The sequence below is a fragment of the Carcharodon carcharias genome, chromosome 17, assembly GCF_017639515.1.
Source record: "Carcharodon carcharias isolate sCarCar2 chromosome 17, sCarCar2.pri, whole genome shotgun sequence".
Taxonomy (NCBI): Eukaryota; Metazoa; Chordata; class Chondrichthyes; order Lamniformes; family Lamnidae; genus Carcharodon; species Carcharodon carcharias.
This window is the reverse complement of record NC_054483.1, coordinates 106,023,715-106,047,867: the sequence shown is the minus strand read 5'-3', so window position 1 is coordinate 106,047,867 and position 24,153 is coordinate 106,023,715. Positions and strand designations below refer to the sequence as shown.

General features: G+C 40.5%; 1 protein-coding gene across 11 annotated transcripts in view; it reads left to right on the top strand.

Annotated features, from left to right (window-relative positions):
- The window catches only part of LOC121289595 (ligand-dependent corepressor-like), a 128,543-nt gene that overhangs the window by 39,963 nt on the left and 64,427 nt on the right, over positions 1 to 24,153 (top strand). For 9 of the 11 annotated variants that reach the window (XR_005945616.1, XR_005945618.1, XR_005945617.1 and 6 more), the window contains 3 exons: positions 1,017 to 1,149; positions 9,111 to 9,383; positions 14,512 to 14,611. Coding sequence is in view for 8 of the 11 variants with exons in the window: in XM_041209186.1 (XP_041065120.1) it covers positions 1,017 to 1,149; positions 9,111 to 9,383; positions 14,512 to 14,611 (506 nt within the window). In the remaining 3 variants the exon portion in view is untranslated. The remainder of the gene's footprint in view (positions 1 to 1,016; positions 1,150 to 9,110; positions 9,384 to 14,511; positions 14,612 to 24,153) is intronic. The other 2 variants (XM_041209191.1, XM_041209190.1) reach the window with 1 other exon arrangement.

Below are 24,153 nucleotides of genomic sequence, written 5' to 3'. Positions count from 1 at the left end.
AGTGCCTGCTCATTCTGACTGGCATCATCAGTGCCAAAGTTGACATAATTACCTAACCTGACAAACAAACCATCAGTTACCTGTCATAGACGTTTGTGTGCTACCAATTGTGAAATCCTGCAAATGTCTCCAACAGAGACCTGGAAGGATCTAAAGGCATTGACAATGTGGATGTTGGTAACTTTGACAGCCACTGGTAAGGTATGGCCACCAGGTATTGCTCCAAATGCTGCAAATGTTTGTCATTACCTGGTGCAAGATCCTGAGCCTTCTGAGACTGGTGTTGGAACAAGTTGAGCAAGCTTATCCTCTGCCTGTAGATCCTGTATGTTGGGTATGGCCTCCTGCGAGCTGCACTTGTCTGCTAATCCTCTGGAGTTGCAGGTCTATGAGTAGGCTGTTTCTGCTCCTGCTGATGCTGATCATCTTGGTTCTTGCCTTAGGCCAAAAGTAACATAGTATAAGCACCACGTATGCTGATCTGATAGATCAGAGCCCCAAAGTGCTGGTCTGATGTACAAACCTCCAAAATTGTAGAAGTAACCTTGCAGCACCATTACTGTGAGCAAAGTATTTCACACAAGAAGGAAAATAAGTACCTGTGAAATTTCAGTACTTATTGGCATTTTTCCTTATCATGTCTTCGGCCTGCTCAGTTGCTGCTGTGATCTCACCTGGTTTTACTGCAAGTTCCAGGAAGCCTGGGAAACCTGTGGACTCACAGTTAAGATGTTAACATTGCTGTAATTAATTAATTAACATATTTAAATTGACTATATCTCCTGGTAAGATTGCTTGCACGCAGATTAATGTACTGGAGTTAAATGCAGTGGTTTGGTACAGGCTTCCCAACATGCTTTCCTGGTTTTAATCTCCACCTGTTCCCAAACCAGTGAGCATCATGTAAGAAGGTGCTGTTTATACAGCAGGTTATATGTAGGATTTGTATTTAGTAAATTTCTTAGAACTCCACCCTTTACAAGTTTGGTTCTAATTGCATGCTTGCTTCTCTACAGGAACATTTAGTTTCTCTTGATCAACCAAAATTAAAAGTTGTAGAAAAGGCATTCTCAAGACAGGAACAGGCCAAAATTAACCGTTTAGAAAAACAAGCAGAGGAATTTCTCAATGCTGTCTTTCAGAGAAAAGGTAAGTCATTAGAAAAGCTACTTCTTGTGAATTGCTGGCCTTTGAAATTGCATTCCATGTTGTTTGGTTTCTATACTTTCCAAGTACTTCACTAAATAGTTGGATTTGCCAGGTTTTAAAGCTTGCCTTTTTGGAAGTTCTTCCATTTCATTCCAAGCTAGAGGGTTATGTAAAAATTGTCTGAATTTTGTAATATTAATAGTCATTTGATGCCTAAACAGAAAAAGGAGCATCTTATAAAGTCAATGGATGGGAAATCTTAATAGCTAACTACTGCGGATGCTGGAAATCTAAAATAAAAACAGAAAATGCTGGAAATACTAAGTAATTGCAGAGAGAAACAGTTAACATTTCAGATTGATGTCCATTTGTTTAAACTGGTTCTGATGTAGGACCATCAACCTGAAATGTTAACTCTGTTTCACTCGCTACTGATGGCAAATGATTTGAACTGAAGTATTAGTTTATATCATAGTAGTTACTAAGGTGGATGGTACACTGCTTGTGCCTCGGCAGTGAACATTCACAATGAAAACTATCCTTATATGATTTGGCTTTAATTGGTTTTTCCAACTTTTAGTCACTCAGTGAAGGAAAACCTTTGAGGCTGGAGTTTATCCAAACAAGTATTGTCAGTTATACAAACAGAAAATCCTGGAAATGTTCAGTGGGTCTGGCAGCATCTGTTGGGGAGAAACAGAGTTAATATTTCAGGTTAAGGGTCTTTCTTTAGAATTGAAGGAAGATAGAAATGTAATAGGTTTGTGCAAGTGAAAGGGGGAAGGAAGAACAAAAGAGAAGGTCTGTTAAAGGGTAAAAGGCAGGGAAGACTAAATGACTGAAGATTTCATGGTACGAAAGGCAGAGAATGATAAAAGCTGTGGTAAAGAAAGTGAGTGGCAGAATAATGAATAGTTGTGTCTGAAAGCAAAACCATGAAAAACAAGATTAAGGTGGCACAAGCGAAAAAAACAGAAACAAAATGGGGAGCCGGAGTTATGGTCTGAAATTTATGAACTCAGTGTTGAGTCCAGAAAGCTATAAAGTGCCTAATCGGAAGATGAAATGCTGTCCTCGAATACTGCAGCAGGCTAAGGAGGGACATGTCAGCACGAGAAGGAGAAATGGCAGGCGACCAGAAGCTCAGGGTCATGCTTGCAGACTGAGTGGAGATGTTTAGCAAAGCAGTCATCCAATCTGTGTTTGGTCTCCCCAATGTAGAAGAGACTGTATTGTGAGCAGCGAATGCAGTTTTTTAAATGGAAAGAAGTACACGTAAACTGCTGCCTCACCTGGAAGGAATCATTGAAGCTTTGGATGATGAGGAAAGAGGAGGTGAAAGGGCAGGTTACATCTCCTGTGTTTGCATTGGAACGTGCTATGGGAAGGGGACAAGATGTTGGGGGTGATTGAGGAATGAACCTGGGTGTCATGGAGGGAGCGTTCCCTTCAGAATGCTGACCGAGGAGGAGAAAGATGTGTTTGGTGGTGGCATTGTGCTGGAGGTGGCTGGAATAGCGCAAGATGATCCTTTGAAATGGAGGTTGATGGAGTGCAAGAGGGGACAAGGGGAACCCGTTTGCAGTTCTGGGAGAGAGGGGAAGGTGCGAGAGCAGAAGTGCAGGAAATGGGTCAGACACGGTTGAGGGCCCTGTCAGCCAAGGTATGGGTAAGTCGTCAGTTGAAGAAAAAGGAAGACATATCGGACATTGTCAGTTGTTGAATTTTTCCCCATTGATTCAACCACACAGTGGAAATCTAACGGTTGAGAATTCTAATATACCTACTTATTTGTTCGCATTGTTTCCCATATAATATGAAATTCTATACAGCAATACAACCAGAAATTGCTGCCTAAGACTCTCCATTGCAATTCATGATGATGTTAGAGCTGAATATTATGATTAAGCTTTAGCGGGAACAAAGTTTTGGTGACTCAACTGCTCCCATGCTTTATGAAGCATTATCCATAGCTGTCAGGTAATAACCAGAAACATTATTAGCGCCTTTATCATATTTTGTACTTTGACAGTATTGTTACTTTTTTGATATTTTCTGTGAATGTGGATCACGTTGGTAAGGCTATATTTATTACTCAATCCTAGTTGTTCTGAGAAGGTAGAGGTAAACCTCCTCCTTGAATTTTGGTACTGCACTCCTAGTAGAGATGGTACTCCCATGTTGGTATTTGGTAGATTCTGGGATATTGATGGAATGTCAACGTATATCCAAATCAGTATAGTCCACAACTTGTAAGGTGTTCTCATGACAATGGTGCTCTTGTCATTCCCATTGTTGAGGTCATGGAGGAAGGAGGTGCTAGTGAGTTGTTGCAGTGTGACCTTTCAGTTTTCCCTTTGAACATCCCCAACTTTGGTTTTGCCAGGGCTCCTCGATACCATATTTGGTCAAATATTGATGTTGAGAGCAGTTTCTCTTGTCTGACACTGAGCTCTTGCACCTATGTTTGGATCAAGACTGTGATGAGGTCTATGGCTGAGTGGGTTCTGTTAGAAACTGAACTGAGCACTGATCAGCAATGATTTGTTGATCTTTGATTGCATTGTTGACAGCATTTTCCATTGCTTTACTGATGACTGGAAGGAGGCTGATAGGGCAGTAATTGACCAGTTTAGATTTATCCTATTTTTAGTGGATTGGACTTAATTGGGCAGTCTTCCAAATTAACTGGCATATGCCAGTATCTTAGCTGTGGTTGACCAGGGGAATGACTAACTCAGGTGCACAGGTCTTCAAGTGTCATAGCCTTTACTGTAAGATAATCCATTTGGTTACAGATGTTGTGCCTGGTCTCTTGTACTCATGTGCTGGGCTCCACCCAGGAGAGGAATGAAGAGGTGGGGCGGGTTTGGAGGGTGATAGGGAAAAGAGGGAGATTCTGTGGAAGTTGTGGAATAGGTTGAGCTCCTATGGAGTGAGAGAATGGGAAGGGCCATACTGGAGTACAGGCTGGGCCTGGGGATGGGGTTTGTGCAGCTGTGAAGGGGCATGGAGGTGTTTGTGCAGCTGTGAAGGGACGTGGGGGAGTTTGTACAGGTCTGAAGGGGCACTGTGGGGGGTTTGTGCAGGTGTGAAGGGGCATGAGGGTGGGTTTGTGCAGGTGTGAAGGGGCTTGGAGGGGGTTTGTGTAGGTGTGAAGGGACCTGGGGGGTTTGTACAGGGCGAAGGGGCATGGGGGGTGTTTGTGCAGGTGTGAAGGGGCATGGGAGGGGGTTTGTGCAGGTGTGAAAGAGCTGGGGGGGGAGTTATTGTGCAGGTGTGAAGAGGCATCGGGGGCTTATGCCTGTGTGAAGGGGCATGAGGTGGGGTTTGTGCAGGTCTGAAGGGGCACGGGGGGGGGGGGGGCAGTGGTTTGTGCAGGTGTGAAGGGGCATGGGGGGTGTTTGTGCAGGTGTGAAGGGGCTTGGTGGGGGTTTGTGTAGGTGTGAAGGGGCCTGGAGGGTTTGTGCAGGTGCAAAGGGGCATGGGGGGGTGTTTGTGCACGTATGAAGAGGCATGGTGGGGTTTTGTGCAGGTGTGAGGGGGCATGTGGGGGTTTGTGCACGTGTGAGGGGGCATGGGGGGGTTTGTGCAGGTTTGAAAGGGCATGGGGGGGTTTGTGAAGGTATGGGGGCATGGGGCGGGAAGGGGGAAAGCAGTTCAGAGGGAGGAGGTCATTGGAGTCAAGGAAGGAGATCATTGAAGTCAATGGAGGATTCCTGGGAGGGCACATTGAGGGTACCAGCGATATGTCAGGATGGTGACAGTTAAAGGAGGTAGGAGGGTGAGGGTGTGGCAATGTCGAGTGAGGGGGCACTGAGAGTTGTTGGAGGTGTTGTGATACGGCAGGTGGTATTTGCCAGGCTGACCAAATGCCAAAGCTGAACTTGACCAAACTATCTCAACAATTTTGCAATTTGTATTTATTGCAAGAAGGTTTGTGCACTGAAGTTAGAAGTAAAGAGTCCACTCCCACCTATGGAGATCTTAAAGATTACATTTAAACATTTCTTTAAAAAAAGTTAAACATACAAGATTACAGTTACACAGTTAAAACTTAGTCTTATAACAGTTTGCAAAAGATTTCTACTCCACTAGTTTCCCAACTACAGATCCCTTTCAGGTAACAGTCCAAATAGATTCTTAATCTACAAAGCATCCAGATATTTTACCATAAGCACCCACTGTTGCAATAAGGGAGGTGTTTTGCAGCTTCTCTCTCCCGCTCACTCAACAATGGGATTTCAAGGGTTTTAACAAAACATTGCTCTCTGGAACAAGAAAACACTTCTGTGTCGTGGCTCAAGGCTGCTTTTTCACAGATCTGGTTTCACACAGTCCAGTTTTCTTCTTTAAATATATTTTCTCCGTTTTGATCTGTAAATCCCATTGTTTCACTCTTTCTTTCGAAGTTACTTTTCCCAGGATATAAAAATCTTTCATGTTGTCCTTATGACTGCTTTTGGAAAAAATGAACTTAAGAATTTTGCTTTATCTATTTTGCCAGTTGTAAAACATCTTACCATGTCCCTTTGAAATTCAAACAACTTTTCAACTTATCTACAAATGCAAATGTTAGCTATCGCCTATTTAACTATCTTACTTTGCTCACCCATTTCCATTTCAAAATGTCTGCTTTTAAACTTAACCCCTTTGATGATTCAAGCCTTGCAGTCTGACTGTATTTAGTTTAATTAAATTAGTCACACACACACAACACAGCCCCCTCCCCCCAAGCCTGCTTTAAGGTATCCGTAATATTAGGAAAAAATAATGTTTCCTTTACAGAGGGATGTAGAAGGTGATGCAGTTTCGTTGGGGGGGGGGTTATCTATTTGAATGGGTGGGCTGTTCGGGAATGTAGTGGACTTCTGCACTGATCCATATGGGATGGAAGGTGATGGGGAGGGTTGAAAAGTGACTGTAGGAGATCACCTGTAAATGAGAAAGGAGAGAGGAAGTGACTGTATGAGCTGCATCTAACGTTGAGGAATGCTTGACCCTTAGGATCCAAGCATGACATAGAAATTTTACTGGGTGGAGGTCGCAAAGCATTCTCTCCGTTTCCAATGGATCTGTCCCGCTCCTCAAAGTTGATCTGTTGTTTTAAGTGTGACTGGCGCCCCCCACCAACTCCCATCTTTCTCTCTGCTCTCTCTCTCTCTCTCTCTCTCTCTCTGCTCTCTCTCTCCCCCTTCCCCTCCAATTACGGCTTAACTTCTCCTGCGCAAAGAGGGAAGATGGGGCTGAGAGCAATTCAGTTTCATGTATCTTTCCCATGCTTCTAGTCTTACAAATAACCCACTGGATTGTGTGTCATTGAATTGATGCACTGCAAGTTGTCCAGGAAAGTTCTGGGCCAGCACTTTGCAGAGTGGTGAGTCCATATGATGCAAGGATAAGACTCAGAGGCATGTCATTAGCGCTGCTTGCTGGTGCCCTCAACGCCTCCCCTGACAACACGCGAGCTCTCTGTGTGGAGAAGTGAGGGATCCACAGTGGCCTCTCCACCTGCAGAATAGATGGACTGCGTTGTAGCTATGAGGCATCACCTTATCGCGTTGCCACTGAGGCACATGTTCCCTGTACCATTCAGTGAGGTGAGTGTGACCAGTTGAGGGTTCACTTACCCAGGTGCCAAGTAATTCATCCTTTTGCGACATTACAGGGCAGTCATCTGCTGGAGGCCCTGTCCAATAACTGCCCTGGAGACTTGCTCCCATGCCGGGTTTGTCTCCTTGTTCAGCCTCCTCCTCCCATCCTGTGGAGAGAGGATGTCCCTCCTGGCCCCTACATGGTCAAGCATGGAGGTGTCACTGAATTTCAGTGCTTGAGCCCACTGTCCTCTTTGATCCATCTCCTCCCTCAATATTGTGTAGGTTGCTGTCCGGGTGCTTTTTAAATATGGTGTCCAGATATGACGGGCGCACACCAGCCAGCCCACCCCGCTGCACAATACATCGGGAAACCCCCAAATGCATAATTAATTAGGCCAGGGTTGCACGATGCTGCGCAAATTACTGGCAACCTTCACGGCAGCAAACACTCGCTGTCCCCGTCCCCTGACACGGGATCTAGTCCCGGAAGGGAAAATTCCACCCATGGTCTCTGTATCTACTCTTATCAAAACTTTTCATAATTTTAAAGACCTCTTTCAGGTCACCTCTCAGCCTTTTTTCAAGAGAAAAGAGACCCAGTCTGTTTACTCTTTCCTGATGGGTATACCCATGCTTTTCCGGTATCATTCTTCCAACTCTTCTCTGTACAGTGTCTAGTGCTTTTATATCCTTTTTATAATATGATGACCAGAACGGCACACAGTACTCTGTGTGATCTAACAAGGTTTGATACAGATTTAGCATAACTTCCCTACTTTTTAATTCTATCCCTCCAGAAATTAAACCTAGTACTTGTGTTTTTATGGCCTTGCTTCTCTGTAGCAAAACTTTTACTGATTAGTGTATTTATACTTTGTCTCTCCATCCTACCTAGATTTGCATCTTCCAAGTAATAAGTGACCTCCCTATTCTTCCTACCAAAATGTACTACCTCATATTTATCTATGATGAGCTTCATTTGCCAATAGTTTGCCCATTCTGCAAGTTTGTTAATGTTTTTCTGTAACTTGTTGCAACTCTCCTCAGTATTGACCATCCCTGCCTCCCCCAATTTGGTGTCATCTGCAAATGTAGAAATTGTGTTTTTTATTCCAAAGTCCAAATCATTAATGTAAATTGTGTACAGCAGTGTTCCCAGCACTGATCCTTGTGGAATGCCACCAACTAACTTCTGCCATGCTGAATAACTACGCTTTACTACTACTATATGCCTTCAGTCCTAAAGCCATATAGTAATCTATTCTTGCACTTGTCCCCTGACTCCACATTCTCTGACCTTATTAATTTACCTATTATGGGCCACCTTATTGAAGGGCTTTTGAAAAACCAGATAAATTACATCTACTACATTACCATTGTCTAATCTGTTACCTCCTCAAAAAAATCAATGTTTGGTCAAGCAAGATTTTCCCTTTTGAAATCCATGCTGACTCTTTATTATTATATTTCTTATTTCTAGATGTTCTTTTGTTCTCCCCTTCAATAAGGATTCCATTATTTTTCCTACCACTAATGTTAAGCTGATTGGTCTATAATTTTGAGTTTTTTCTTTTTTTGACTCCAGATATTTTTGACACTCGTAGGTGAGGCAGTGTTTCTGCTTTCCCAGGCTAGGTAAATTTGTAGTGTGCCCAGGAAATCACTTCATTTCAGATATCTATTTTATTGCATGATCATCTTTGTCTTTGGAAGGCGGAAGAATAACACTACCCTAGCCTTTGATTTGGGCTACAACTGCCAAGAAATTTTATTAAGCAGCAAAATGATATACAAATAGGAACAGTAACAGTACATACATTTTTACAGTAACTATTATGCTTTGACAGTTTTCCATTGTAAAATTTAATAAAGACCTTGTGACTGCTATGCTAAACATTGATATATGAATGCTCCTTTCTTATCCTGTTTCTTGGCCTATTTATGGGAGTAATTAACTCCAACCATCTCTTCTTTGAAGGGTTCAGACAGATAAAAGATTAAATATGTCCTGAAAGTGGATAGTTTGAATAATCTTTATTCAGAAAAGCTACCAATTCAAAGAACTACTTGAACAGATATTTTAAGATGTTTATATGAAGGACTTGTCTCTCACTTGGACACCAATGTCAAACAAAACAACTAATTCATAATACTTGTATCAGGCTAAACAAGATATGGAAAGTAAAGAGAAATGAGACAGGTAAGATAGGGACTTATTGTGAGCCAGTGGAATATCCACTAAGCCTGTTATTAAATGCTGGATACATCTTAGAGAGAGATTTTCAGCCCTATTCCTCCACCTTGAAAGAGAATATCAACGTACTTCTGATAAAATGAATAACAATTATTTTTTCTCCTTTGCAGACAGCCCATGGGTTGTGGATTCCAGTATTCCTTTAGTGGCTCGTGAGATTATGCATCGAATGATCAGGCAATTTGCTGCTGAATATACCTCAAAAACTAGCACTTCTCAGGACTCTATAGTACTCACCAGCACTAAGGACCAAAGTGCATCTGAAACACCTGTGCTCGGTGCCAGTGCTCTAAATCCTGTTTTAAGCAAAATTCTTATGGCTGACCAAGATAGACCTTTGGATCTAACTGTCAAAAAGTCTAACTCTGAAGCAGACAATCAAGGTAAGTCTACAATTTCTAACAGTATTTTAACTGATTTTCTGTCATCGATTTCTTTTGGTTACTATAGTTTCCTCTGAGATGGTGGGATGGGTGGATATTCTAATGAAACATTGTGATTTTGTCGGTTTGATTTTTTTTTAGCATGGGTCTATTTATGTTCCACTTCTTTTCAACCCTCTTTGAAGATTGGCTTTTGGAAGCTGCATGAGTTCTACATCTTCATGTTTTGTATTGTAATGTTGTTATAAAGAGTATATTTCATATGGTTTACATTTAAAAATCCTGAGATTTGAGATTTCAAAGTGAGGTTCTATATTTGAATTTCATTCTGTATGCTTTTTCAAAATACTTTTTATCTTTGTTTAACTCTTAAACCTCCTTGCCTTCCAAAGTGCTGTTCCTAACCTGGCATCTCCCCTTCTTATTTTGTCCCCTATTCTTCAAGGAGGTCCTTGTATAATTAAAGGAAAATATTCTGCGAAAATATTAAAATGAAGGTAGCATGTAACTGTATGAGGCAGACTGGAAATGATCCAGGTCTGATTCCTGGTATACGCTAATTTAGTTTGAATCGGGTTTAGAGGCTCTTGAATTAAGGAGAAGAATCTTACTCTTGATCGCTGTCTAGTGGCCATCTAGTAAAATATGTGTGTGTGAAGATCAAGTGGGAACACAGTAGAACTGTGTATATATGCAAGTTTTTGTTTCATTTACCGGGAAGTAACATGTCTTAAATATATTGCCATTATTTCTGCTTCTCTTTAGTTGTGTCAGCATCTGTATTCTGCCAACACTTATGTGGTTAGCACCAGCCGAACCAGACATGACCTGTTGATATGGTAGTCATGATAATGAAAAACTTATAAATGGAAATAACTCAAGTGATGGGGCGTGGCTATTTCCTTTGGCAGCTTGTTCCACTGTGGGATTGTCCTTGGGAAACAATCCTTAGTAACAAATGGTCTTTGTAGTTTGTGTGGATGGCTACTCAGTTCTACATATATCTTTCCAATGTACGAACTGAGGCCCAGAGTAGACCTCTGGCATGTTATCTAATCTGTTAGCTGAAAATAACCTGGTTAGCTAGCTTGAAGTTTGAATTGATCAATCTTGTTCAAGTGTGTTGTTAAATCTTGGGAGCCTTATTTTGGAATAACTTGATGTCCAGTGCATATCTGAAGCTGGAAATCCCAGCTTCTTATGTTCTAGACTAAGCAATGTTTTATAAAAGAGATTTGCTTAAGCAGTGAGTAATATTCCACAGACTTGACATCTATTTAGGACTTTTGTTCTTTGTGGAGTTTTATAGAGAACATCCGTAGCGAGCAGACTGATTTGCTTGCAGATTGCTCTCAGCAGGTATCGAGAACTACAATGAACACATAACAAATAATGAAGAGAAGTGGCTTTCTCGGATTTAAAATATGTGATGACCAATTGAATCCTAGGTGTATGTATCCATTATTAGCGGGTTTCACATGTGGTGTGAAATTTTATCTGATTATGCTTCTGTACAATGCATTAAAATGTTTTATTATGTTAAAGATGCTCTGTAAAGACAAGTTTTTGTTACAGAAACATCTACTTGTTTATAACTAATCCTCTGTGCATTAGTGGATTAATCGCTTCTTGAGCCTTAATTTAAATACAGCTATTGTGTGATACCTTCCTGGTTGAGGCTTTTTCTGCAGTAATGAAGCTTTTCAATCGCTTCCAGCAGCGTAACGTAAGAAGGGATGTAATCTGTCCACCATATTGTTTAAATAAATTCTAAATGAAAATTGATCAGTGCATTCTTATCCAAAGGTAAAAGAAAACTTGGCAAATGCTGAAACAGGAATGAAAATGCTAGAAGTGAAATAGCTGGGCCATCAGCGTCTGAAAAAAGTTTCAGATGAAATGTTTCATCAACACTGTTAACTAATCTTTTTTTAAATGCTGATACACTTATAAATTTCTGACACTTTCTATCTGTATAACCAATTTCTAAGTAGATTTGTTTTTCTTTAAATTTTGGACTGATAACTTTTATCTGGAGCAAGATGTTTTTGGTGGATGGAGCTTGGCTCTGGAGTGACTAATGTGCATTTCAAAATTAAACTTTTAAAGAATATGCATATATTATTGATATAAGCTTTCAAAATACAGTAAGTCCTCATTTTAAGTTGCGGTAGCATTCCTCAAAATCACGACTTTAAGTGAAATGACTTTTTGAATCATGGGTTCCAATAGGAATTAACAATGTACAAGTTGAAATACCGTACCATAGTGTGCAGCACTGCACATTCCTAGCTGAAATAACGTTGAAAATAAAATAAATCCTGTATAAATTCAAATCCGATAACACTCACTGGGCTAAAGACATTTTAAAACATCCAATTTCACTGTTAAGCTGATGGCTTTTCTTGTTTTCTTTGCAGCAGCAGGCACACTACCAGCACTTACTGGGCATTTCTGGCTCATGTTTAAAAGTGATTTGCATGTCTCACCCGCAGCAGGCACTCCTGAAACTCCAAAAGTTAAATCAAATTTAAATCCAACATATTGCTTGAAAAAAAGCAACTCTGGCTATGGATGCCTCTGGATATAATATAAAAAAAATCAATGTTGTCTTGAATATAGTACAAACAGCCTCCATAACAATGGCGCCAGTTGGGTCACAGGACCCAACATTACATGAAGGGACCTGACGTGCAATGATGCATGCTGTCTGATGATGCTCTGTGCGATGACAGCGGGTGGCAATGAGGCACAAGCCAATTATGACGGATGGCAATGAAGACAGGCAGCGATGACCCATGATCACGTGCACACAACGAAAAGTGATGGTGAGGAAGGTGATGATGCAAAATAGCTCTAAAGCGGAAATTGCTACTTAATCAGGGAAAACAGACCTAAAGCAAAACCGAATTTAAAACAAAACAACTTAAAGGGAGGCAACTTAAGATGAGAACTTACTGTAATCTCTTCTCATATATGAACGTGACTCAACATTTTCCGGGTTAGCAGAGTGCCTGGTGCCATGGATGGATATCTACAAGAGCAATTCCTAGGAGTACAAACATACTCCTCAGTATTTATTCTAAGCAGTCAGAATCACTTTTTTTACTACACAGCTTAATGGCAACCTATATGAATTGTATTTAGGATGAAGAGCAGGTCTTAGATTCCCAGAAACTTCATTATCATTAGCTCTTGATTTTTTTTGCAAGTATAAAATATATTTAAAAAGAATTTGCGTTGGTTTACTGTCTTTCACAAAGTCAATTTTTCTTAGTGTGACAGTTCTCTCAAAAGACAAATCTCCCAAGTATACTAGCACTCATCAAGCAGAAGCAACTTCACTGGCTCAAACATATTCACAGGATGGAAAATGGATGCATTCTCAAGGATTTTTTGTCTGGTGAGGTAGCCGGGGCCAGAAGATCAACAGGATGCCCCAAGCTTCACTTGAAGGATATTTCAATTGTGACATGAAGGCTGTAAACGTCGACCTGGGAGACACTAGCCAACAACAGGGAGATGACAGCATCATCTGTGGACCGGTGTGTGCCACCTTGACGATCAGTGATTATAACGGCTTGGCAACAGGTGTCAACACCAAAAACACGATTGGTGATACCTGATAATCACTTCATATGTGGCACTTGTGGCAGAACCTACTTATCATGAATTGGTCTCTTCAGCCGTCAGCAAAAATGCACCATATGAAACTATCTCATCCCCAACAGATTTGCTGCATGTCCATCATCTTGGATGATGACCATCTATGTAGATGGAAGGTTACTGATTCTTGCTTCACAGCTATATAAATCTTAAACGGTTTCAAGGAAGAACTAGACAGATTCTTGTCAACAAATGGGATTCAGGGTAATTAGAAATGCGCCAGTGGACTACTGTGAATAGGCAGGCTAGTTGAATTGAATGTTTTCTAGTGTTTGAAACTATTACTATGTTGAGAATGGCTGGAGGCACAAAAAGAGATTCAAAAAAGGGTACAGTTCTTACCTAATGGTAAGAAATTATTTCAGTAACTATAACAACTCTGCACATTGCCTTTAATGTGCCAGCAGATTAGAAACAGCTAACTTGATGGTTGTTTTCAAAAATGGTGACAAAATAAGTACGAAAAACTAACAAACTTTTGTAGTTGTTTTTCCACTATCCCGTGTAAAATAGTGGAATTTATGATGGAGTAAATTGAGGATTTGTCTATTCAATCAAAACTTAGTAAAGTTTTGGATTAAACCATGGATTAAAAAAGGAAGAGCCTCTTTGGCATTTCTAACCAAGTGTCACCCTTAGTATCCAATTGAAAAAGCCATATGTTGTATATCTAAAATTCCAAAAGGCATTCGATAAAGCTCCATTTAAAAAATGATTAAACTGAAATTATCAGAATTCAGGATCATTTTTTGGTAGAAAACAGAATGTACTTGTTAGAGGAATTATGTTGGAGTTTGTGAAGTTGGGGTGTCCAAGGATCAGTTTTGAGATTGTTACTGTTTCTAATTTGAAATCTCAGCTAAATTGCAGTTGAATTATGGTGCTACCCATACTTCTTGGCACAGATTAAGCCATTCTCTTTCCATTCTTTCAAAATAATATGGGTAACCTTTCATAAATGAACTGAATTCAAGTTGGGAGTAGGAAAGCTTACCCTTTACATTCCATAGTACATGGAGATATTTTATTGAAAAGTATTGAAAGTGGAAGGAATCATTATATAGTTAGGGAACAACTTTGAGTGTTGTAGCAGGTTTGGTTCTTGAAAATAGCTTCTTCATGAGAAAGGAGACAGACACTGCTGCTTTAGAAAAACTAATGAAACGTCAACAAATTTACCCCAGGAGCAATCCATTCTAATGTTTGGTTATTGTTAACTTGTTAGCATTGAAATTGTTGAGTTTTTGGTGAGATTAGCTTGTTTATGTTTTGAGAAAGCAATAATCATGAAATTGTCTTGCACAATGGATGGTATTTCACTTGAAACTAGATGTTCATCTCTTGCTAATTTCATTTTCTTAGTATTTTAGACAGGCATGTATGCAGTTTCAAAGAAATGTGCATCCACTCCCGCACCAATCTGTCAGTCTTGGCTTTTTGACATCTGGGTTTCTTTCTCCAGATGGAGTGCTTGATCTGTCAACTAAGAAAAATCCTTGTGCCAGCAATGTTTCCGCAAGCAAGTCCCTGGGATGCTCCACATCTACTATTCTAGCCAAAGGGTAAGCATGAAGTCTGCCTTAAATTGTTTCCCCCCCTTTTAAGTACTTTACCCTTTTTTATTATTAGTTTGCATTATGTTATGACTGAGAGCTACATGAATGCTAGGTGTTTCTTCTTTACTTTTAGTGAAGGAATTTTCTCTCATTTTAAATTCAACAATGAAACAAGTGTAAGATGTTGGTGGGGAAACAGGGGAAAAAATAAATCACTAAGGTAAAAGTCAGTTGTACAGCAAATCAAGTGGTTTATTATCTTTTTATCTTCATGAAATAAAATTTTGTTCTCTTCTGTTTTTGCAGAAGTCAGTTATTTTAGATAACTGGGTATTTTTAATCACCCAGGTAATTTGTAAATGCACCCAGATAGCATTTGTAATGTGCAATCATCCAACTCTACATAACATGCAGGACCTCTTAATGCACTGCAGAATTGGAAGAAAGAAAAACTCTATATTTGTTGATGCAAGGATATAAGTTTTTTTTAAAGAATACAGGCTTGGTAATATAGTTAGTTGTGATAAAATAGTCACATAGACTAAGTAAACAGAATTTTTACTTTACATATAAATGCCTGTTCTTCAGAGTTTCCATCATAAACAGTCTTGTGTGTGTCAAGAATTGGGTTGTTCTGTGGACATAATTTCAGGCCATTTAAATTCAGTCACAAGGTTGCAAAAATCAACCTATATTGCATAAAATGTAAAGCCCTAGCACCTCATATATGATGAATTGGAGGTAAACGGAAGCTGTAATGTTTGACCGGCTTTTGTTTGTAGTGATATGTATGAATGTTAAGCCTAATCAATATTGCCTATTCAAAGCCATCTCTGCAGAGTATCTTCTGCAGCTCTTGGATTACACAAGACTTCTCTTCCCAATGTAATGTAGGCTTTTCTGTACCTTTACTGATGCTGAACATTTGTAATATGCAATCATCTAACTGTATATAACATGCAGGACCTCTTAATGCACTGCAGAATTGGAAGAAACAAAAATTCTATATTTGTTGATGCAAGGATGTAAGTTTTTTAAAGAATACAGTTATATGATTTCAGTAGCATGGAAAATGAGAAAGAAATCCATCTGAACACCACTCCACGGAATTCAGTGAACAATGAGAGCATGCGTTCAGGTATTCAGCTGTGCCTCAGTGCTTCCTAGATCTTTTGAAATGACTTAGTTTGCGGGACTAGCCATGAGCAACTAGGGCTATCAATTCTCCTGGAATGTCCTGGAGTCACTTGGAATTAAAGATTAATATTCTGGATAGTGCAGGAGATTGGAAATAATTGGGGGAGACTGGGGAATCAGGATAAGATTGTACTGGGAAAGAGTGAGATGGGAATTTGGTTTGGAAGGATTGGGGACGAGAAGGGAGACTTTGAATGGGCTAAGGTGTGAGTAGCAGCATTCCTGCAGAGCCAAGAACAGCAACAGCAACTTAGTGGGAGCAGCATTGAGAGCAAAGCAGGAAGTTAATGGGCGAGTGAGACTTGGGGATTTCACTGTGGTTAAATAGGAACTAAATTTGAGGATTCCTACTCGAAGAACCAAGGGGGAGGGGAGAAGTAAGATTTTGAACTGGGCCTATTGGACCATTGGATGCTTCACTGTAAGTGACGATTGTGACAGACTGACGCATTATTTAAAAAAAAGAATGGGGTAAATATTTAAAAAGGAAGAATTGGAAAGAATCTGGATAGAATAGAGTTACAGGAGAGAGAATGGGGTGGGGGAGGTGGGTGTTAATGGGTGCATCTTGTGCCATGATTTCTGTCATTCTATGGAAACTCTTTCCATGGTGTAGTACGGAAAAGTTGATGCTGAGCTGTGCGCCTTGGAGAACTTTGCACAATCTTTTAACTTGGTTAATGCCAGTCCATGCCAGCTGGCTTTGGCATTTGAAGTCCAAGGCTAAGTACAGATCAACTCTGACTGAGGCTTCCAGTTCAGAGTTGTCACCTTCACACACAACCTGAATCCAAAGGAGATATGGAGAGAGAGAGATGGAGCAACATTAACAAGAATCACATGATCAGACCTTCATAAATGCCTCCAACCAGAATTGGCAACTCCACTACTGTTGGCTGGCCAGAGAACCTTCCTGAGTGATGCGGTAGTCCAATTTAATATGAAAATCTGGGTCTTATGATGCATTTAGGACCTTTTGTGTTATTTTAAGGCTCAGTTGGATGGAGTGTGCACAGTTCACTTCTGCAGTTTCATCTGGTGCTCCAGCTGAACAAGAGTGTAAGCTCTCTATTCATTTTTGTGAGCACACGTGCTCCACTGGGCTCCATTTAAAATAACCTGGGCCAAAGCTTCTTATGATGTGGCAGATGATGTGTGCCAGGCGGACCAAATCAACAAGGGAAACTTGGTCGCCCTATCACAACTGTTTTTCAATTTGTATTTATTATGAGAAGATGTATGCACTGAATTCACAAGTAATAAGTCCACCAAGACCTTTAGAGATTTTAAAAATTAAATTAAAATAGTTATTAACAAAATAGAAGTTTTCAAGCACATTCGTAAGACTACAATTACTTGTTACGATAATAACTCCTAAAATTCCTAATTAACCTGACCTCACAGTTATACCCCCTTTAAGACAAAGTCCAAAATAGATTTTAGATTGAAAAAAGAACCAGCAAGTTAACACACTACCCACTTGACAGTGGAATTCCAAATGGCTTTTCCCCAACTTCAGTTTTATTATATAGCAGACTTATACACAAATGGCTAGGGGCTTCATTAAAGGCTATTTCACAGATTCCTGTTAGATCTTACATGGCCTTCTCCCACATAGCCTTTCATTGTCCTTTATATATGTTTCTTTCTTTTTAATATGTAAATTCTATAGTTACATATGTCTTCGAAACTGTATCTTTAGCATAATATAAAAACTTTCATGTTGCCAATACTGTCAGTAACCTTTGGGAAAAATAAACACAATCCTTAGCCTTGCTTATCAGGCCATTTGTAAACAGACTTGGATCCCTTTGAAATCCAACAATCCCTTCACACCTTACATGCTAAGTGAGCATCCATGTTTACTCATTAGCATGTCAAGCACCTAGGTTCTTTTGACGATTTCAAGCTTGCAATCTACTTAACTCCAAGGGAAGAACTTTCCCCCCCCGTTTGGGGGGGGGGAGTTCAGGAGTGATGTGTGGAGGCGTGCTTCCAATCAGCACCCCCGATTGGGGGCGCGCCATCATTTTATGTGGGCGGGCCAATTAAGGTACTATGCGCTCCCTGTGCGGGCGGAGGGGGATTCCCTGAGTTGAGAGTGCGCTCTTTTACACATGCACGTGAAAGCGCGCACTTATTTCCCTGAGGCTAAGTGCTGCCTCAGGGAGATCAGCTCCACATTAAAAAAATGTTTAAAACAGAAAAAAAAATTCCCTGACATGTCCCTTCATGTGACACTGTCACAAGAGTTGGGACATGTCCATCACTTTTAGTTACACTTTTATTAAATTTTTAACAACCTACATGAAACCTCATCTCGCCCGTGGATGAGGTTTCAGGCTTTTTCCAATGCCCGCTAACCTTAAGGTTGGATGGGCAGGTCCACTAATTAAATTAATTAAAAACAAAAACAGAATTACCTGGAAAAACTCAGCAAGTCTGGCAGCATCGGCGGAGAAGAAAAGATTTGACATTTCGAGTCCTCATGACCCTTCAACAGAACTAGGTGAATCCAAGGAAGGGGTGAAATATAAGCTGGGTTTAAGGTGTGTGTTTTGGGGGGAGGGGGATTGGGCGGGTGGGGGGAGACGTAAACTGGGCGACCACTTTGCAGAACACCTGCGGTCTGTCCGCAAGAATGACCCAAACCTCCCTGTCGCTTGCCATTTTAACACTCCACCCTACTCTCTTGCCCACATGTCTGTCCTTGGCTTGCTGCATTGTTCCAGTGAAGCACAACGCAAACTAGAGGAACAACACCTCATCTTCCGACTAGGCACTTTACAGCCTTCCGGACTGAATATTGAATTCAACAACTTTAGGTCTTGAGCTCCCTCCTCCATCCCCATCCCCTTTCTGTTTCTTCCCTCTTCCTTTTGTTTTTTTCCAATAATTTATATAGATTTTTCTTTTCCCACCTAATTCCATTATTTTTAAATATTTTAAAATCTTTTATGCTCTCCCCACCCCCACTAGAGCTATACCTTGAGTGCCATACCATCTATTCTTAATTAGCACATTCATTTAGATAATATCACCAACTTTAACACCTATGTGTTCTTTTGTTCTGTTGTCTATGACATCTTTTGATGATCTGCTTCTATCACTGCTTGTTTGTCCCTACAACCACACCACCCCCCCTCCACTTCTCTCCCCCCACCTCCCCCCAACACACACCTTAAACCAGCTTATATTTCAACTCTTCCTTGGATTCACCTAGTTCTGTTGAAGGGTCATGAGGACTCGAAACGTCAACTCTTTTCTTCTCCGCCGATGCTGCCAGACCTGCTGAGTTTTTCCAGGTAATTCTGTTTTTGTTTTGGATTTCCAGCATCCGCATTTTTTTTGTTTTTATCTCTGAATTAAATTCATTACTTTGTCAATGGCCTCAACAGGGCATTGACAGGTCGACGGGCGCACAACTGATTCGGCTGAGCCCCCACCAACCTGAAAATTGAAATGAAGCGGGGTGACGTCGGGGGTTCTGCCCGACCTCATCCCGCGTCATTTTACGTGTCGGTGAGCAGATCTGCTCCCTGTTCGCTGACCAGGAAATCCTGGCCCAAATGTAATTAGATCACACAGACAGACCCAAATATTCTTACCTCCATACCTACTTCACAATAAACCAGAAAAATATTACGAAAATTATTATACTTTCATCACAAACCGCATAAGTTCCTGAGAACAGACCTCCGCTTCCTTCGCCCCACCAACTTAACGTTTTCTGTGCCTGGAAGCTAGCCAAGCTGCCTGATATTGCAGCAGATCAGCAGCAGCAGTTTTCCTCTTGGAGCTTGTTCACCACATCCAACCTGTTGGCCTTGTGTTATTTTGCGCTCAGCCCTCTGATTGGACCAGGGCATTCATCAGCACAAACTCACCATGGCTCCTTCAATACCACCTTCCAAACCTGCAACCTCTACCAACTAGTAGGACGAGGGCAGAAGATGCATGGGAACACCATCACCTGGAAGTTCCCTTCCAAACCATATCCCATCCTGGCTTGGAACTATATCACTAATTGATCAGAGAAGCACTGGGTCAAAATCCTGGAACTCTCTTCTTAACAGCACTGTGGGTGTACCTACACCACATGGACTACAGCAGTTCAAGAAGGTGGCTCACACCACCTTCTCGAGGGCAATTAGGGATGGGCAATAAATGCTGGCTGAGCCAGCAATGTCCAAACCCTGTGAAAGTATAAACAAAAAAACAACTTCAGAATATGGCTAACCACAATTCATAACCCTATTGCTGACTCCATTTTTCATACAAAAACATAAGTAATGGTAGCTTGGGGAGAATGTTGGTATACTTCAGTGGGATATTCTAGGATCTCATGAGCTCATCATAGCCAGGAAACATGGAGGCTAATCCTTGTGCCCCTAGTGCCGTGCCAGCCAAGCTCAGTAAAAACTCAGCAATGATCTAAGATTGAATTTGGGACATTCCTGGTGTTTGTATTTCAGCATTTTACCACATAGAATTAAAAAAAAATGCTTCTCTGATCAATTAGTGATTAAATACAAACACGAGGACTGCTGGAACCTTGGGGACAGGAATGACCCATAGTCGATTTTCAGTCCCAAGTTAAGAACAGATCTCAGTAGGGTAGCAATGGAAGGACTGCTATTGACTTCAGTGCCCGTGGGTTGGGGAACAGTGCCTCTTCCTTACTGCTGTTCCCTTAAGGAAAGGGGAATTATTGGTCTGATTCCAAATGCATTTAAAAGTACATTATAAATATAATTTGCATTTATTGCACTTTGTCATGGCATTATTGGCATTCTCTCCCAAACTCTGTCTGCTAAAATAATAATTTCCCTACGTTACAACACTGATTAAATTTCAAAAGTTTCATTAGTTATGATGTGAATTGGGGTGTCCAGAGGTTGTGAAACACACTATGTAAATTCTTTGTTTTAACATAAAGGCTTTTTTTTTTTGGAAGCCTTCAACTTCCTTGTGATGAGGCAACCATCTAAGTTGGCTTGTCTAGTGTATTGTGAAGGATGTGGGCAAGCCACTTAAAAAGGATTGAAATACAAAATTTTAACGGCACAGAATGAGGCCATTTGGTCCTTCGTGTCTGCAATGGCTCTCCAAATGAACATTGACCTAGTGCCATTGCCCTGTCTTTGTTCCAAACCCCTACACATTGTTTCTATTCAAATAATCACCTAATGCCCTCTTGAGTGACTTGATTGAACCTGCCTCCACCACACTTCCAGGCAGTGCATTCCAGATCCGAACTACTCGTGTGAAATTTTTTTTTCCCTCTCACCATCACATTTGCTTCTTCTGCTTGCTTTATTTTGTGGACTACTTGTGTGACCTTTTTCTTGGTACAATAGAGGCCAAATAACTAATTTTACCATTTAGCTGAAAAAAATAGCACTGTATGTTACCTGCAATAAAACATTGAACAGACTTCTTGTGATCAGAGGTTAAATAAATTGACAAAGCCCATGCTTGCTGCAAAAATGTCAGGGTGTCATATTTTCTTGCGTAGTACATTGCCTTTTATAGGAATGGCACTTTGCAATGCAGAATAGCAATTCTGTATTGCAGAGGTCCATGAGGAGTACACAGTGTAAAATTTTAATAGATTGATAAACTGGATGATACTGTATTTGGGAAAGAAACAGTTATTTGTAAAGCTGATTTTACAGTATTTACAAATGACTTTGTCACTATTGGATTCCTTGTATTTCCATAGTGATAGCATAAGATCTTATTTTCAGCTTTTAAAAACAGCACTTGATTTTCCAGATACTGTGGGCTGGATTTTCGTGGAGGATTCTGGTATCAGGAGTTGGGAAAGTTCCTGACTGCAACCAGTTTCTGATTAGGAGGCCCCCGCATGCCATATTTTCTTTCCAGGGAACTGTGGGAGGGGTGGAGTCTAGCCTGCCACCTCCAGAGGCAGGTCTGAGACAGCAAGAGAGATGGATGGATGGAGAAACTGACAGACTGGAAGGCCCACCTCAGTTTTCTGAGACATCAGTTCAATTGTAATGATGAATGTTAGGCCCTCTATCCCCCACCCACCCAACATTCCCCTCCCCCCATGCCCGTCATGCCTCTGCCATGCCCCCCATACATCCTCCATACCCATTCTCCCAGCATCCACTATTTACACAACTAATGAGCCATTGACAAGTTTTTGAAATGGCCCTGAAACTGATATACAAAACAGAGGCTTTGAAAAGATCTTTTGAAAAAACAACTCAGCTTATAACCTTAGGAAAGTGTTAATCAACCAGTCATTCATTGTATCAATGTCAGAAACTTTTTTACACTTAAAACCTCTTGATCTTGTGTAAATAAACACACAGGCAGGGGAAAAATTTTTTAAAGAAACAGAAGGTTATGACAAGGTAATGGAGATGCCTATCAAACAAAGCTTTCACTCCTCTCTGTGACTGTATAAACATTGCTTGCTGAGTTCTAAGTGGGTTAACCATTCTTGGAGCTGAACCAGGCATTAATAATTAGGCCAACTGTTCAACCTGCTTTTGTCTGTATGGTTGTCAGTAATGGAGCTGGCAGTGGCGTTCTGAGTGTGACACCCTTATCCTGTGCCAGTGAAGATTGCTGGAAATTGATCTGGGGGCACGAATCCCAGAATTGGGTGCCACCTGGCATTTTTAACAGGCTCCGAGTTGGCCCGACTTGATGAAAGTCTGGGCCTACATGTTTGGTGTTATCTTTTAAGACAACCTTTTTTTTCAAACACTACTCGGTGTTTCACTATTAAGGGTGAGGTAGATATGCCATGATGATGCCAATCTCTGTTTCCTTGTTGATGACCTATATATTTGGACTGATACTAACAGACAGGAAATATCCATTGGAGATTATATATATTCTAAAAAAGCAGTCTTCAATCAAATTGTCCCACTTGATTGATTACTGAATGGGATGGACAGGTTGGCTCTGTAGAATAGCATTGTAATAAGTTTTTGCAAAAATGGTTTCATTAAAATTTTATTTTTAAAAATTGAGCTTTCCAGTGGTAGGTAAGTACTTAAGAGTTAATAATCATCCTTTAGATGAGACATTAATCCAATGGGCAGTCAACCTGTTCAGTTGGACATTAAAAACTCTCATGGGAGTATTTGAAGAAGAGCATGGAGTTCTACAAATGTCCTGGCCAAGATTTCTCCAGAAAGGAATATCATCAAAAAATAATTATTCTGATCATTTATCTTATTGCTTCTTGTGGATTGTTATTAGTATGAAATCATTGTTGCACTTGCTTAAATAACAATTTTAAGGAAAATACTTTGACACTTGTTGACTTGAAAGGCAGTATATTAATGCAAATATTAGTTATATTGCTGTTATAGAGTACTTATTCATTTGAGTTACCACTTTTTTAATATAAAGAAGCAATTTGTTTTTTATTATCATTTAGTGCCCCAGGCAGAAACATATAATAGTATTTAAACATGTATATGATGCCAACAAATGTAAGCTTACTGAGAAATATTTTTATTCATTGTTTTGTTTTGAATTAATTTGATCTTAAATGAAGTTTATTTCAATGATAAAACACCATATTTTGTTAATAATGTCGAACTACTTATAATTACTGAGGGTTGGGACAATTGATTAGCATGGCCATTTGGGCCCATGTATTGCATAAGGAACAAAATTAATGCAATTACATGTACCATACCCCTCATCCGGCATCCCAAAATCCAGAAGGACCAGAAAACCAGCCAAATTCGAAGCTGGCGCCTTGGGTAGCAATTTGAACAAAACCCCTTTATTCTTTATCTTTCGTACTTTATTTTATGCATTTTTATTACATGCTAGGCCTAAGACCCAAAATCTGTAAAATCCCCAAATCCAGAGCACATGCAGTCGCGGGATTCCTGGATACGGGGCGTGGTACCCTTATTTGTGAAATACAAATGCGGTAGGAATCACAGAAAAATTACAAAACAGAAGGAGACCATTCAGCCTATCATATCTGTGCAGGTTCTGTGCAAGAGCAACTCCCTAATTCTACTCCCCTAGCTTTTCCCTGTAGCCCTGCAATTTTTTTCTCTTCAGTTAATTACCCAGTTCTCTTTTGAAAGCCAGAATTGAATCTGGCTCCACCACATTGCATTCCAGATCACAACCAGTAGCTGTGTAAAAAAGATTTTGTTCATATTGCCCCTTGTTCTTTTGCTAATCACTTCAAATCTCTGTCTTCTGTTTCTCGACTCTTCCACCAGTGAGAACAGTTTCTCCCTACTGTTCTGCTCAGCCCCCGCACGATTTTGAACACCTCATCAAATCTCCTCTCAACCTTCTCCAAGGGAAACAACCCCAGCTTCTCCAAGCTATCC